General features: G+C 33.9%; 1 protein-coding gene across 1 annotated transcript in view; it reads right to left on the bottom strand.

Moving 5' to 3' along the window:
- The window catches only part of LOC110818357 (DNA repair protein RadA-like protein), a 49,745-nt gene extending 38,037 nt beyond the window's left edge, over positions 1 to 11,708 (bottom strand). The window contains exons 1-6 of the mRNA XM_088218196.1: positions 10,682 to 11,708; positions 3,958 to 4,013; positions 2,359 to 2,417; positions 2,119 to 2,190; positions 1,088 to 1,171; positions 435 to 542 (exon numbers count right to left, since the gene is read on the bottom strand). Coding sequence (XP_088074322.1) covers positions 435 to 542; positions 1,088 to 1,171; positions 2,119 to 2,190; positions 2,359 to 2,417; positions 3,958 to 4,013; positions 10,682 to 11,604 — 1,302 coding nt within the window. The 5' untranslated portion in view covers positions 11,605 to 11,708. The remainder of the gene's footprint in view (positions 1 to 434; positions 543 to 1,087; positions 1,172 to 2,118; positions 2,191 to 2,358; positions 2,418 to 3,957; positions 4,014 to 10,681) is intronic.
- Between the last annotated feature and the right edge of the window lie 3,552 nt (positions 11,709 to 15,260).

Raw genomic sequence — 15,260 nt, 5'->3', positions numbered from 1 at the left:
AAACAATAAGTATCGAAATGAGTATAAATACACAAAAAATATACCTAGTTAGAAAAACTTTACCACATAATTAATTCCTAAAAACTGGATTTTCCTAAGAATTAGGAATCAATTAATCAAAATAATAAATAGAGAAAAATTAGAGATTGTAGAGGATTTTCCGAATGTTAAATAAATTAGCAGATATTACATATCTAAAAATAAATAAGTAGAATTTAAAAAATTAGATAAAACACATATTGTTGAACCTAAAGACAGAGAGGTTGTGTGTGCAAAACAGCACAAACACAAAAAAAATATAAGAAATTAATTTTTGTTTACCATATAAAACTGCAGAAGAATTACAATTGGAACATCCAATAAAGATTTGATGTTTAAAAACATGAAGGTGAATCATGTCAATGCATAGTAGAGCTCAGGGAGAGCATTCAAACCTGAGAGATCCCTCCAGCGCTCCCACTTACTTCTTTCAGATAAACTGTTTGAATAGAATCGATAATTAAAGCTCGAGGTGATATGAGCTGAACTTTTTTGAGAATGTCCTATAAAGTGGTAAAAATTGATTACTTATTCAACATTTATACTGATGTTAAGGAATTGTACTGAAAACTTCCCCCAACAGCCCCATTGAACAGCAAAATAATAATGAATCTAGGCATCATACCTATTGTCATTATGCAACAAATATAAACTAACGACCAGCAGCTTTGCACTTGATTTTCTCTATTTGTTAGAGATGCATTGTTACAGCTCATGTTCAAAAAAAATCAGTTTAAACAACGTTTGTGTAAAAAAGAGACTGAGAGGGACTAAAAAAATCAGAGTATCTCAGAGAAATTTCAGGGATACTGAAAACTTGTAGAACTGCATATTAGATATATAAGATTCCCTTCAAATAGCAGCAAGCACAGGCATCCATCCTGCCATGTGACTAGAACAGAGGAGAAAATTTTCAGCCAATTATTAAATCAAATCCAAATAAATACTCATCATATGACAGAAATATAAATGCAAAATCAGTGATTCTTTTCTATACAAGTATAGAGATCATTAACCAAAATGCTCAGCCTAAGTCCTTCTGGACTACCTCAATATCAGTGCTCGAGTATAGGAAAAGTTCTTCTGTTGTAATACTCATTCGGTCAGCTCTGTTTCCAATTTGCTCAACACTCTGCAGCAAGGAAAAGCATTAAAGGATTTAACAACAAATTATTCCAGAAGTCTAAAGGAGAAAAAGAGGAAGCTACATAGAATAAAACCATAGTTATCATTTTCTAATAGCAGAAAGGTTTGTAATTTAAACATTCAACAATAAGGTAACTCAATTTCGTCCTTTCTTTTCACCAAGCTACTCTGCACAAAAGGTGTCTTTAGGACCACGGTTCGCCTTCATTGTTGGCCTGCAGTTTGTCCTCCTTGCAATGGCCTTAAAGCAAAAAATAAATAAAAATAAAACTCGTTTTCTTTTTTCAATATGCTCTTTAATATAACTTGACAATGCCTATTCCAAGAGTTATCTCAATATTCCACATTTCATTGGAACCATCAGTGTAATGCAGATTCATGAAATTCTTCCCTTTTTTATCTTCAAATAGAAATTTGAAGAAACTTTGCCGATGGTTGCGAATACGAAATGTAAATATACGTGTGCGTGTCACAACTTGACAATATAACTTGACAATGCCTATTCCAAGAGTTATCTCAATATTCCACCTTTCATTGGAACCATCAGTATAATGCAGATTCATGAAATTCTTCCCTTTTTTTATCTTCAAATAGAAATTTGAAGAAACTTTGCTGATGGTTCGGAAAGTGAAATGTAAATAAACGTGTGCGTGTCGCAACAGGAGGTATAAATTATTTATATAAATAGAAGGTATAAACAACTGCCTAATGATAATAATTCAGTTTGCTTGTCCAGTAACTAGCAAATAAGATATACTCAAAACTTGACCATGTCAAGAAACTTTCTAAAAGATAAAGAAAACACCAATTGTCCAACTCCGCTCGATAATGCTTGAACCTTATATCTCTTTACATGGAGCCCCTAGCGAAGATAAAGGGTACCAACAATGTAAAGATGTTCCAAAACAAATTAAAATAAGACCGAACACTAACCTCTTCTCCAGAAACATATAGAACAGGAGCAGGTCTACCAAGATTACTCCCCTCAGCTACTATTGCAGCAATCTTCCAATTCAAATGCAACAGTGACATTATAAGATAATATTAAAGAAAACAGACAACCATGTGAAAGATAGCATCCAAAACCTAAAACAATGCAATTTAATGAAATGAAGGCCAATGCAACTACAAGTGCATGTGAAACAGCTATTGTCTTTGTCATTATATAGTTACCTGCAACAAGAGCGTACTCTTGCCCACACCGGGATCACCACCAATCAAAACCAAAGAACCTATAAACTCAAAAAGGAAAGCCATAAAGTAATCGTACAATTATCCCACTTTAGAAGGAACTTCAAGAGACTGCCAAGGCATAGCTTTTATGAAGCTGGACAATCAAATAGCATGATCCATATTGCTAACCAAATATTTGAGAAAGAAGGACTGCAGATAAACTATGCTTTTTAAAAAAAACTTAACATTCTGGTTGCAAAGGTACAGGCCAGTAACCCCATGAACTTTCAGTTTATATACATTCACCTCTTCTATTTATTTCCTGTATTTTTTCCTTGTGGAAAGGTTCCTTCTTTAAGGTACTCTGGAACAAATCTAGTACGTAGGAAAGATTGTACTTCTTTTTGTTTATTAAAATGTGCTCTAGCTTTCCTTTCTTCAATAATTAGCTGTCCACATGGGCAGAAAAATTTTTTAAACACCATCCAAACAGTGCCCTGTCTCCAGATATATGTGTTACATGCTTTAGAGGAGGAGAAATACCTCCTATTTATTTCTCCATTGCAAGATTGCTTGGAAGATTTGAACAGAAAACGTTGAACCTCTTTGGCATTAAGTGGGCCAGACCTACAACAGTTGAGAGTTTTTTAAGTGTTTACATCAAAGGTGAAGGAGTGAGAAAAGAAGCGAAACCTTGTGGCGAGAGACTCTTTTAAGTGTGTACATCAAAGGTGAAGGAGCGAGAAAAGAAGCAAAACCTTGTGGCAAGAGACTATCTTTGCCGGTCTCTGCACCATATGGCTCGCAAGAAACTGGAAACTTTTTTACGATCAACATATGTTTTTCTATGAGCTATAGGCGAGTATTTTTTGGCATCTTTTTGGGTCAAGCTGGATGGAAAATTCTCAGACCTAGCTATTTCCAACCTCAATCAGAATTGGGAGATTATTGTTTTGGGCCCTTAAGCTCTCATATTCATTATGTATCATATCTTGCAATAATTGTTTTTGGCTTATTATAGACTGTAACATCTGGAGGATGTCTTACCTTCCTTTTATTGTATTTTCTTCTCTTATCTCAATAAATCTCTTTTTTTAATCAAAAAAAAAAAGGCAGTAGTATTTCCTTAGTATCATTAGCCGATATATTTTAGAAAATTCTTTAGTCTAATCTTATTTGCTTTAATTTTACCAAGGAAGCATAATAAATATCTTTGAGATCTCACTTTTGAGTGGTCTGGCTATTCAGTTAAAAAATTTTAGCAGTGATATGCAAGAAACTCTAAATATGATATCTAAACTAACTCCCGAATTCCTAAGTAGGCAAATTAGCCCTAACTTGTCTTACATCAAAGTAGGGATTTAATTACCTTAAAAATGATATTTTCACAGAGCAAATATTGAAATGTTTTATTTCCCTTAAAACTCAATAAAACACAAGTAATTAGCACCTTAAACATTACATGTCTGGATGCCAAATTTTGCAGATAAAGATTTCAAGGGAGGACATTAAGAAGAATTTAAAAATGACAAAGACAAGGAAATTACTTAAAAGCAATAATCAACAAAAAGAACATAATCAAGCATAACTGAAAAGAACCTGGGACAAGACCACCACCAAGCACTCTAGCAACTTCACATCCAAAATATCCAGACCTGAACACCATGCACATTATTAGATACAGAAAAACATAAAAATTATTGAGAATCCATATCTTAGATGTAATACAGTATAGATATATATAAATCTATCAGTACTTGGTCTAAAACTTTACACGGGAGGAAAAATAACATCCAAGATATCCAGACCTGAACACCATGCACATTATTAAATACAGAAAACATAAAAATTATTGAGAATCCATATCTTAGACATAATACAGTATAAATATATATAAATCTACCAGTACTTGGTCTAAAACTTTACACGGGAGGAAAAATAAGAGTTGTTAAAGGAATTGGAAAAATAAGTTATTGAGGGAAATGGGAAAAAGAAATGCTTTCCTTATTTGAATAAATAAAACTTATAATAAAGAAAAAGAAAGAATCATTGCAACATTTTGCTTTATTTAGGTTCACAAACGGATGAAAATGATAACTATACACATTTTTATCAATATCATTTAGTAACAGAATGATAATTTGACCATTCCCCTCTCGTCTTCTCCTTCTTTCTTTTCTCTATCTCCTTAAAGAGCTCCATTAGTCTGCTCCTCTAATATGTCAAAAGTGACCCAAGCATGCTACTAACCCACTGTATATTCTGAATGACCCATCTTGAATTTAATTCTTTGATCAAGTCCCTAACCTCTCCCTCACTTCCTCCTGCACTGTTGCCTCCCATCCCTGCGACACAATCATTCCATCTCGCCTTGATGTGACTACTACAGCCTCACTCTCCACCGCAACCACTGCCAAAATTGGGGTCATCGGCTTCTCTCCGCTCCTCCCTACCATGATTCTTCCTCCTTTTGTCACCGCTAGTCTCCCCCACTCTCTTGTTATCCTCTCTGTCATCGGAATCAGAGCCAGCATCCACCTTCGCCACCGATCAAGGAAGTTCTTGCTCACCCCAGATACAAATAGTAGGTTTGAGCATTATTTTCCAAGGCACAAGTCTCCAAACCCATTTTAACCTGAGGCCCAATCTTCTAACCCGTCTCCCAAGCTCCGCTAGCTTGTTCCATTTCCTTTTTTTGGCTGGTGTATAACATTTATAAAGCCCATCACTCCTCTTGTACCTGGGCTCACTTCTTTTGAGATCCATTCCATTTAAAATTATCCCCAAAACGACGTCTATACTCTCATTTTGGATTACACAAAAAAGACATACCTCTCCACATTTTGGTAATTAGAATTTTGAAATTTAAAATCAACCCTATAGATCTTGGAAATGGTTCTTATCTTCCATACCCAGCTCCTCTGTCCTGAACTCTTCTTTGCAGTTTCAATGAAACTTTTCTCTCTCCTCGCCTCCAGTCTCACTCACAATTTTATTCTGCTGTTTGGACAGCATAGGATGATCGGCAATATTTCACGACCTTCCGGACTATACACTTGCTTCTGAACATCTATTTCGACCTCCTTGGGCTTCTTCAATGTCACAAATCTCTCTCTGCTAGTTCAAATAGTGTCATCATCATTCTCCACCATCCGTCAGCCTGTTGTCCTCCTGGAATAAAAATTCGCCACACTGCCTCCCCTTTCTCCTTTGTGAAGATCAAGAGCCTTCCCCTCCTGTTCTTGCACTTGGCCATCCACAAGTTGTGGCTCTTTCCCATCTTGTTCCGGCCCCATAGATTTTCGCCTTTAATACAGTAAAATTAGTGTAAAACTCCCAGCTACCAGTCCACTTCTTCTTCCAAAAAGAGATTGAAACCCTAAAACTCCTTCCATTCTCACTCACCCTTATTCCTTCCGATTTTTCCCGTCATAGATGACATCAAAAATCTTTCTTTCAATGGCCAAAAATTTTCTATCCTGAATGACCATTCCGACAGCCCCCCTTTAGCGACGATGTTGGTCGTGCAAGGATGATCGGCCTACACCATATTGTCTTCTCTTGGTTAGTTATAACAGCTGGTCAAACCTCTCTCTCATCCAGTTGTCACTCCTCTCGGTCGTCACGAATATCTAGATCGCCCCAGAATCTTAAATATAATGAAATAAAAGATACTCAAGTTAGATTCAATCACAAGCCATTGATAATAAGTTACTTTTCAAACAAGATTCCCTCTTATTTATGTTGTCGCCAGGCACAAAAATATTTTAGTTAAAGATAATGCGATTCTTGATAACCCAGACCTTTGGCAAGTGTCAGTATTAAAAAACTTACAAAAATGAGAGTTAAAGGAATATTTCTCCTTACTACACACTCTGTCTTCAATTCAAGTCCATGACAGAGAGAAAAATCTAAAATAGCTACTCTCCAAAAATCGTACATTTACTATCAGATCTCTCTACAACCACTTAGCGGACAATCTTAATCAGAATAACATTAACTTCCCTTCTAAAGTAATATGGAAATCAGATGAAATCCCAAGAATCTCATTTTTTCTTGGGAAGCTACAAAAGGCGCATTCTCACCCTTGGCAACCTAATGAAAAGAGGTTTGACGATTGTCAATAGATGTTTCCTATGTAGAAACAATTTTGAAACCTATAACCACCTGCTTTCAGCCTGTTCGGTTTCACAGCACCTATGTAACACCATTATTAGACTTATGGGGCTGTCTTGGGTCATGAACAACAACATACATGCAGAACTCCTAGCATGGAAAGGCATCAGCAGCAAAAAAAAAAATGTTAAGATTAATCTCACTCACCATAATATGGTTCCATTGGAAAGAGAGAAACAATTGCACTTTTGAAGCAATAGAACTTGATTTCAACAAAATCATTGATTGTTGGTTTCACTATTTTGGTTCCATTATTTTGGGACATAATATCGACTGTCTCGATGATCTTGATTTTATTATCGATAGTTTGATCGACTTGTAAATACATTGTAAATGGGTTGTGCCCCCTTGACACTCTAATATCAATACAACTCCACACTTTTATTTCAAAAAAAAAAAGCTATTTATAATAAGTTCTAAGTAATTTTTTCTAGCTATAAAGAAACTAGCAAATAGTAAATTAGTAGAATTGGAAATACTAAGGCTAGTACAAACAGAAAATAATACCAATAAGAATAAACTTCTAACTCTAATAAGACACTTAAATAATAAACTAATAAATAAATCAACAGCAAATTTCTTAAATAAATTCCTATTATGCTATGTGATATCGTATCTCCTCTTTCCTTTTCAAATACATTCTTTTTAAAAAAATAAAAAGCTTTATTAGAGAAAGAAAGATAAATAAAAAATACAATCAAGGAGAACAAACATCCTGCGCATAATGACATAGCAAAAAATAAAGAAACACAGACAATCTGTAGTAAGAAGTAGTAATATATAGATGGGGAAAGTTCTAAATGCTATAAAAGCATTATGGTTATGAGCTCATTATTGCTTGTGGTGGAAATAGTGACCATGAGCTTTAACCAAAATGTAGCCCAAAAAGTAGTGCTTTCCTACAACTCTTAGGATGATGCAGCTCGGTCAATAAAAGTCTGAGTTCATCATACGCCATATGCTCCACAACCCTGAAAAAAAGGGCCCCTCTATAAAGGGGTTTAGCTGCTAGACCACCCCCTTCCCCTTAAGATAAGAGCTCATGAAGCTCTCCGACTAGAAGGGGTCACCCAGTAAATACCAAATACCATTATCAACTTCACCCAAAAGCTCCAAGAAGTATCACAATGTACAAACAGGTAGGAGTGTGTCTCTCCCCCCTGCAAATCACATTCCTTTTTTAATATATTCCTAGTAGACCTTCAGAAATTAACTCAATATTTATATTCGAAGGATGGCTTAGAAATAATTCAGTAACTTCTGAAAGTTATACACTGAAGATGTGAAACACAGACCTTTCCTTGAGGGCATTGATTGAGAGTCTATTAGTAGGGATGAGGTAGATTGTTTGGAAAGACCCATTCGATGAGGAGGAAATAAGGTGGGCAATATGGGAGTTGGGGAGTGAGAAGACATTAGGCCCATATAGTTTTTTATAGAGTTCTTCGAGAGTTGTTAGGAAATGAAAAAAAACGATTTAATGGAAGTGTTTGAAGAATTCTATTTAAATGCCATTATAGGAAGCATATGAATGCCACCTTCATCACATTAATCCCCAAAACAGACAAGTCTAGAAAGGTGCCCGATTACCACGCAAAAAGTTTAGTGAGAAGTGTGTACAAGATCATCATTAAGATACTTTCTCTAAAGCTTAGTGAGAGGATGATACAATTTCCTTTAACAAACACCTTTTTGAGGGGCAGACAAATGCTTGATGCATCTTTAGTGGTAAAGAAATTGTGGATTTTATAAGTAGATCTAAAGAGAAAGGATTAATTATTAAGCTAAATTGTGAGAACACCTAAGATGAGGTTCACAAGAGATTTCTTGATAGAGTTAAGCCGTGCAAAAGATTTGGTACAAGGTAGAGAAGCTGGATTCATGGATGCCTACCATCAGTCTATTCCACGATACTCGTTAATTGCCAGGTCCCCGATACTTGTTAATTGCCAGGTCCACGATACTCTCTCTCTATTTTTGTTTACTCTAGTGGCTGATATACTAAGCGGGATGATGACAAGTGCAATAGAGAGAAATACGGTGAGGGAATTAGTGGTTGAGATAGAGTGGAGAGATCACACCTACAATTTATTGATAACACAATCCTGTCTTTGAAAGATGATGATAGGTCAAACTAGGAACACAATTATTTTTATTCAAGTTTTTGAGCAGATCTTAGGGCTAAAGATAACTTGGGGAAAAGTAGTCTAAATGGAGTTAATGTGGATGACGCAACAATATCCGGTCTAGTGGAGTCAATCGGATGCACTAGGAGCGACTGGCCCTAGTGCCTTTAGGGGGCAACCCAAAGAATAAATCCTTTTGGGAAGGGGTAGATAACAAGGTAGCTAAAAGGCTACAGAGTTGGAAAGGGGTATTGATTTCTCTAGGAGATAGGGCTACTTTGATCCACCCATGTCTATCCCCTACCCCATTTTATTTCTTATCCTTGCTCAGGATTCTTACAGGATTGACAAAAAGATCAGAGAGTCGTATGAGGAGATTTTTATGGGAGTTGTGGAGGGAAACCATGAAATTTAGTTAGTTGGGATCCGTACCATCAGTACAAGAGTTTGGGATGATTGAGAATTGAGAATTTTTCTAAAAATTGATCTCCATTGGCTAAGTAGCTTTGGCATTTTCCACAGGAATCAAAATCTTTGTGGCACAGACTGATTAGTAGCATCCATGGGAGTGGCAGGGATGGTTGGGATGCCCCAGTTGGTAGAACCATATCCTACCGTAGTTCTTGGAAAGTCATCTCCCAAGCATTTCCATTGTTCCTTCCCTTAAAACAACTCAAAGTGAGAGATGGTACTAAAGTGAGATTTTGAGAAGACATTTGGGTAGGAAAACAATTTTGTAGACTGTTTAACCTTTCATCAAAACATAATACCCCATTTTTCTGAATTCATTTCCAATCATGAGGGGAGTGTTGCTTAGACCTTCTATTTTACTCGCAACCTATTCGATAGTGAGATCTATGAAATGCAAACCCGACTAACCTTGTTAGAACTTATTCACATTTCTCCTTAGCATGATACTATGATCTGGTCTTTGGATGCATTAGGGAGGGGAATACACATGTAAATTATTTTTGAACACCTCATTAAACACCATACCTCCAGCTAACACCACATTGCCAAAGTGTTTTCAGGACCGCCAATTTCAGCAAAGGCAAAGGTGTTTCCTTAGAAAAACATGCATCGGAAGCATAACACTAATGGGATACTACAAATCCAATGTGCTCATCATGCATTATCTCCCAACATTTGTGTTATGTGCTTTAGAGGAAGAGAAACATATTCCTCTTTATTTATTCATGGTGAGACTGCGTGAAAGATGTAGACTAAAATGTTTAGTCTTTTTGGCATTTAGTGGGTTACACCTCCAATTGAGAGCCTCGCAGGTGCATATATGAGAGGTGATAGGGTGAGAATGGAAACAAAAGGCAAGGGGCAAATTTTTCATGTCTATGGACTTTTTGGCTTGATGGGAGAAAATGACTTCTTTGGCAACGTTATCGGTTAAGGTGAATGGAAAATTCTCAGATATAACTATTTTTTACCTCCATAGGAATTAGGAGATTATAACTTTGGGAGCTTAAGATCTATGTATTATATTTTCCTTTCCTTTGTGCTGCTCATTATAGCCTGTTACAAGTAGGAGAATTTCTTACCCTCAATTCTTTGTATTTATTTTTCTTCTTATCTTAACAAAGCTTCTTCTTTTATCAAAACATATGCATACATATATATATGTATTCTTATTAGGAAGTACTTCAATGATCAAACTCAACTCCCAAATGCAAACAAAATGGCCAAAATCCATTGAGTTCAGTCCCTCCCAACAAGCTTCAAGTTAATCCAACCAAACCAATGCAAAAGTAAATGAATCACAGAAAAATCTAAAGTATTTCAAAATCATCCTAGGAAACATGAGCTATTTAACAAACAATTATCCTTTTTCTGCTTCTAATTAACTCCCAGAAAAATCCAATCGATTATACTCGGTAAATTCAGCTTAAATAAAATTTCATTTTCTTAATCCAAGAAAGAAAGCCAGACAAACAACAAGCTCAACAAATCACAATTCAAAGGGGTAAATTTCATCCTAAAAAGTGAAATCCCACTAAACAAGAACTTACAAAGGAATACGCCATTCCAACTGATTAAGCCCGCGATTAATATCAGTCAACCTACGGGGCTGAACGTCCGTTGCTTGTTGTGGGAGCCAGGACCGCACAGCATTAGCTGAAAACTCAAGCCCCCTGCCCTTACCATTATCACCAGATTCAGAAGCTTCAGTAAACTGTTTAACCGTCCCCACGCTATTGCACTCGCGGCAACTCCCCCACCACTGTCCTTCTGAATGGCCACATTCTGTGCAAACCCAACTCACTTTCTCCTTCACCTTCTTCTTATTTCTCACTATACCACCCAGCCTGAATTCATGCCATGACACACTACTTGAATTCGCCTTTTTCACGCCCTTGTTAGCTTTTTCCTTGAAAAGGTCGTTAGTTCCATCATCGGAGCTGGATGAACCCAGCCGAATATCGTCTCCAGCAGTCAAATTTTCCCCCCTCACTCTGCCATAAGTTTCCTCTCCCTCAAAATTATCAATCCAATTATAAGCATCGGAAGTATCCGCGTCAGTGTTGCCCCTGTTACTTGCATTTGCTTTCTTCACACTCCCAGACGCCCTAGTCCTCTGAAAATCATCCACCCAGGAACCGGAACTCCACGAACTAGGATCGAATTCTTGTCCTCCGTTCCTGTTTATGCATGGTCTCGTAAAGGTTTCGCCCGCGACTGGATTGTAGACAGACCCAACACCAGCGGAGTTTTCGTTTCCATGACCGCTCCGACTCAAGTCAGGTTCGTTGTTGAAGGAACCGATGGCTGCGAGACTGGAATCTTCAACGCGGAAACGGAGACTGGTTACGTGGAAATGGCGGGGAAATACGAGGTTTTGGCGGGAAGAAAATGAAAATGATACAGGGGTTTTAATAGCCAGGTTAAAGAGAAGCAAGTGTTTATTAGTGCAAAATGACTTTAGGGCTTTCATATCTGTACATCATAGAGAGAGAGAGAGAGGGAAACTCTGAAATATTAGGGTTTAAGGTTTCGACTTGTAAACGGGAAGACGCCCCAAGTTCAAATGAAAAAGAATCATAGAAGGAACTGGGCATACATGTCATCCTAGAAAATTAAAATATTATTAATTTTAAGAACTAATCATTATTAAATATCTAATAACTAAATATATATAATACACCACACTTATTAATAATGATAATCTTTTAACATTTTTTATCTCATATGATTAAATAGGTCGTTAATTAAAAGATATTTTTTATTATTAAACATATTATATAGAATGTATACTCATAAAATTTTATTAAATTTAAAATCAAATTTTTCTGCATCATGCATATAGTAAATTAATGTTGCTTAGTATAGTAAAGATTACACCAGTTCCATATATGAATAAGATGATATAAGATTTATCTGAGTAAAATTACAAGTAAAAATCATACTTTATTCACCATGTAACAAAAAGATATCTAACACATCAAATAAGTTGTTTAGCTTTTCAATTTTTTATTGCATTAATCAATAAATAAAAATAACATAAAATAATAAGTTGATACATACAATGTGCATATCAGACAAAAAAAAAAACTATGATAATTTTTTAGAAAATAATAAGCTTTAATTCATCACTTATAAAGGTTTGTTTGGTATGAATGTACTTAATTATTGATTAATTAGTTTTTATTTATTCATATAGAGAATAATTGGTACTTTTTAAATATTATTCGTCGCATATAATATATATACTTAAATAATAACTAATTTAAACGTAAGTACAAGTTATAGAATATACAAATAGTAAAAAATAAAATTCCTATAATAATATAATTATTTATTTAATAATTATCTATCAAAAATTTTAATATTACAAAATTTCAAGTACAATTAGATACTTAAATAAAAAAATAAAATTATTATTGTAAAAATTTACATACGATATGATTAATATTTTATTTAAATATGTTAACTTTTAGCAATTTTATCACTTATAAATGCATTACTTGATATAAAAAATATATAATTATTAATTAATTGATTCATATTTGCTCACATGGAGGAATGTTGTTTTATCATATAATTCTTATTTGTTAATTCTTAGGTAACTACAAGCTCTTGAATTATATGCTCTATCAATTCATGACATGATTTTAAAGTAAACCTTATTATTATTGCATCTATTTAGTAATGTATTAAGGTATTGATAATATTAGTATGATGTTCATATTTTGCCATTTTTGTTACTATAATTTGATAAAAAAAATATTGTTATTTATTATAGATAATGATAATATAATTTAATTTTATAAACAAAATTAACCAAAATTAAGGAAAGAGCTCATCTATATTTTAAGTTATTCAATAATGATACGTGCTTACTTTTTTTAATCTATTTTATATAAAGACCGTTATTATAATTTTATTATATTCAAATGTGATAACTTATTTGTCTTTTACAAAATATAATTTTAATTCTATTTTGCCTATACGTTATTGAAATGATAGTCATTTGTATCAATCAATTTTAACCAAAAAAAAAAAAATTGACTCAATTATTTTGTACAGAACAATAAAAAGTATGACTAAATTAAAGAGTTTGCATTATTTTTCTTAAAGTAAAAGTATCTCTTATGCCCTCCAACGTGCTTGCTTGACTCATTTTACTTATAAAGTATTTTTTTAATAATATCGACTTAAACTAGCATTGAGAAGAATCGTCAACCCATTTTTCCTTTTTTTTTTTGTGTCATATAAGTCTTTGCACGATGTTTGAAAGCATAAACATCTATGATCTATCTAACTTAAATCTTAAATAAATGCATTAATTGACAAATATTTAATAAATATTGGATTACTAGTTTTCTATCTTTTTTGTACTGATAAGAAGCAAGAATTACACGATACTAATAAAAATGATGCATTTTATAATTTATGAAAGATAAAAATATCTCTTTATGACATGAACTTCACATCTCGAAAGAGAAATATTTTTTTAAGAAAAAAAAAGGTTAAGAGTAGTCTAAATTACTAAGTGAAAGCAATATTTTCAAAATTAGCTCTCTCAATTAAGTAGACAAAGAACTTTAATATCATATTAAAGAGTTAAGGAATTTATGGAGATTCAACTCCTATAAACTAGCTAACCTTCCTTTGTTTGGGTGGGTTTCTTTAAATGGAAAGGTTTTCTTTGGTTCAAGTAAGTAGTTCAATTAGAGGGAATATAATGAAAGTTCGAGTTTAATTGCTCCTCCGGGAATGAAGCTGAATTATGATTCTCCACCCCATTGTAACTAAAGAAAACAAAATAAAGAAAAAGCTTATAGTTATTTAAGGTTATAACAATATAATAATAAAGCATTAATTGATACTAAAGATAAGGATTTTTTATGTATGTTCTTATAGTTTTTGTTTTTTTCCCAATATTAGGTTGACGCTAAATCTACCATACTATGAGCACAAGAGCGAAAACATGCATTGGATGGATGCCTGAGAATTTAAAAGGAATGACATTTCTATAAGTGAAAGGGCACGAGGAGGTGATCTTATGTGATCCACAGATCTCTAATTTTGGAGAACTATATCCAAGCTCTATGGTTAGTCCTTGTTCTTTAGACTTTGAAAACTTAGTGAACTAAAACATCTATGTAAAAGAAAAAAAAATAAACTGAGACTATGTAAGTAGTGATTAAAGAAAAACAAATACGAAGACTAATTGTAGCAAAGTGTAAACTTCTTTGTTACCAAATTTCACTCCATTTATTGAGGGTTCAATGATGAGAAAATTATTAAACACATTATATTAGTGAAGGATGCAATTAACACCAACAGTAAAAAAGTCAAAAGATATAGTCAAATAAGATGATAGTCTTATAAATTTATTACTGTAGTTTGATCATTCTTAGCAATATATAATGTGTTTAAAGTTTAATTACTTTAAACCAATAAAATGGGGACCAACCTTAAAGCCTACATATTCTTCAATGATCGATAACATATAAGTAACGTAATGAAAAAGTAAAAAGAATCGTTTTTAAGGATCATAATAAAAAATCTAAAATTCAATGAGAATAATTTGGCGAAGGAGCTAAGCTTAGAGCCATTACTTTTTATTACCACTCACACTAATAGCATACTTTTACTTTCCATACCCATGCTTATAATGGGTACGAAAGTATCTAATCATTACTTTAATTGTAACAACCCAGGAATTTTAAAATGAAATATGTATATTAAAAAGGTCAAATGCGGAAGCGTAATAAAAATTTTGATTAACATCCCTTACACTAAAGCCAAAAACGTGCTCAAAGTATAAAAGAACAAACTAACTAAAAGAGAAACTCGAAAATAAAAGCTATAAATATAACTACGGAGTCTTCAGGTGTCCCATTCGCCGTCTTCCTGCGGAACGGGCTCGGGAATAATGTATTCCTGATCTGAAATGATTAAATAAGGAATGAGCTACACCAGCCCAGTAAAGACATCACACAATCTCACCGTCACGAAGGTAAATGTGGGTAGAAAATACAAAAAGACCAATGGAGCATAATTTACAACAAATTCTTTTGTCAATAATAAAATCATTTACTATCCACTTACCTCGATGAAGTTCATAAAACAACATACGAAAGT

This window comes from Carica papaya, chromosome 4 (assembly GCF_054855325.1).
Source record: "Carica papaya isolate Zhongbai chromosome 4, ASM5485532v1, whole genome shotgun sequence".
In the NCBI taxonomy this organism is placed as follows: domain Eukaryota; kingdom Viridiplantae; phylum Streptophyta; class Magnoliopsida; order Brassicales; family Caricaceae; genus Carica; species Carica papaya.
The sequence above is the reverse complement of the archived record's forward strand: the minus strand, read 5'-3'. Positions and strand labels throughout refer to the sequence as shown.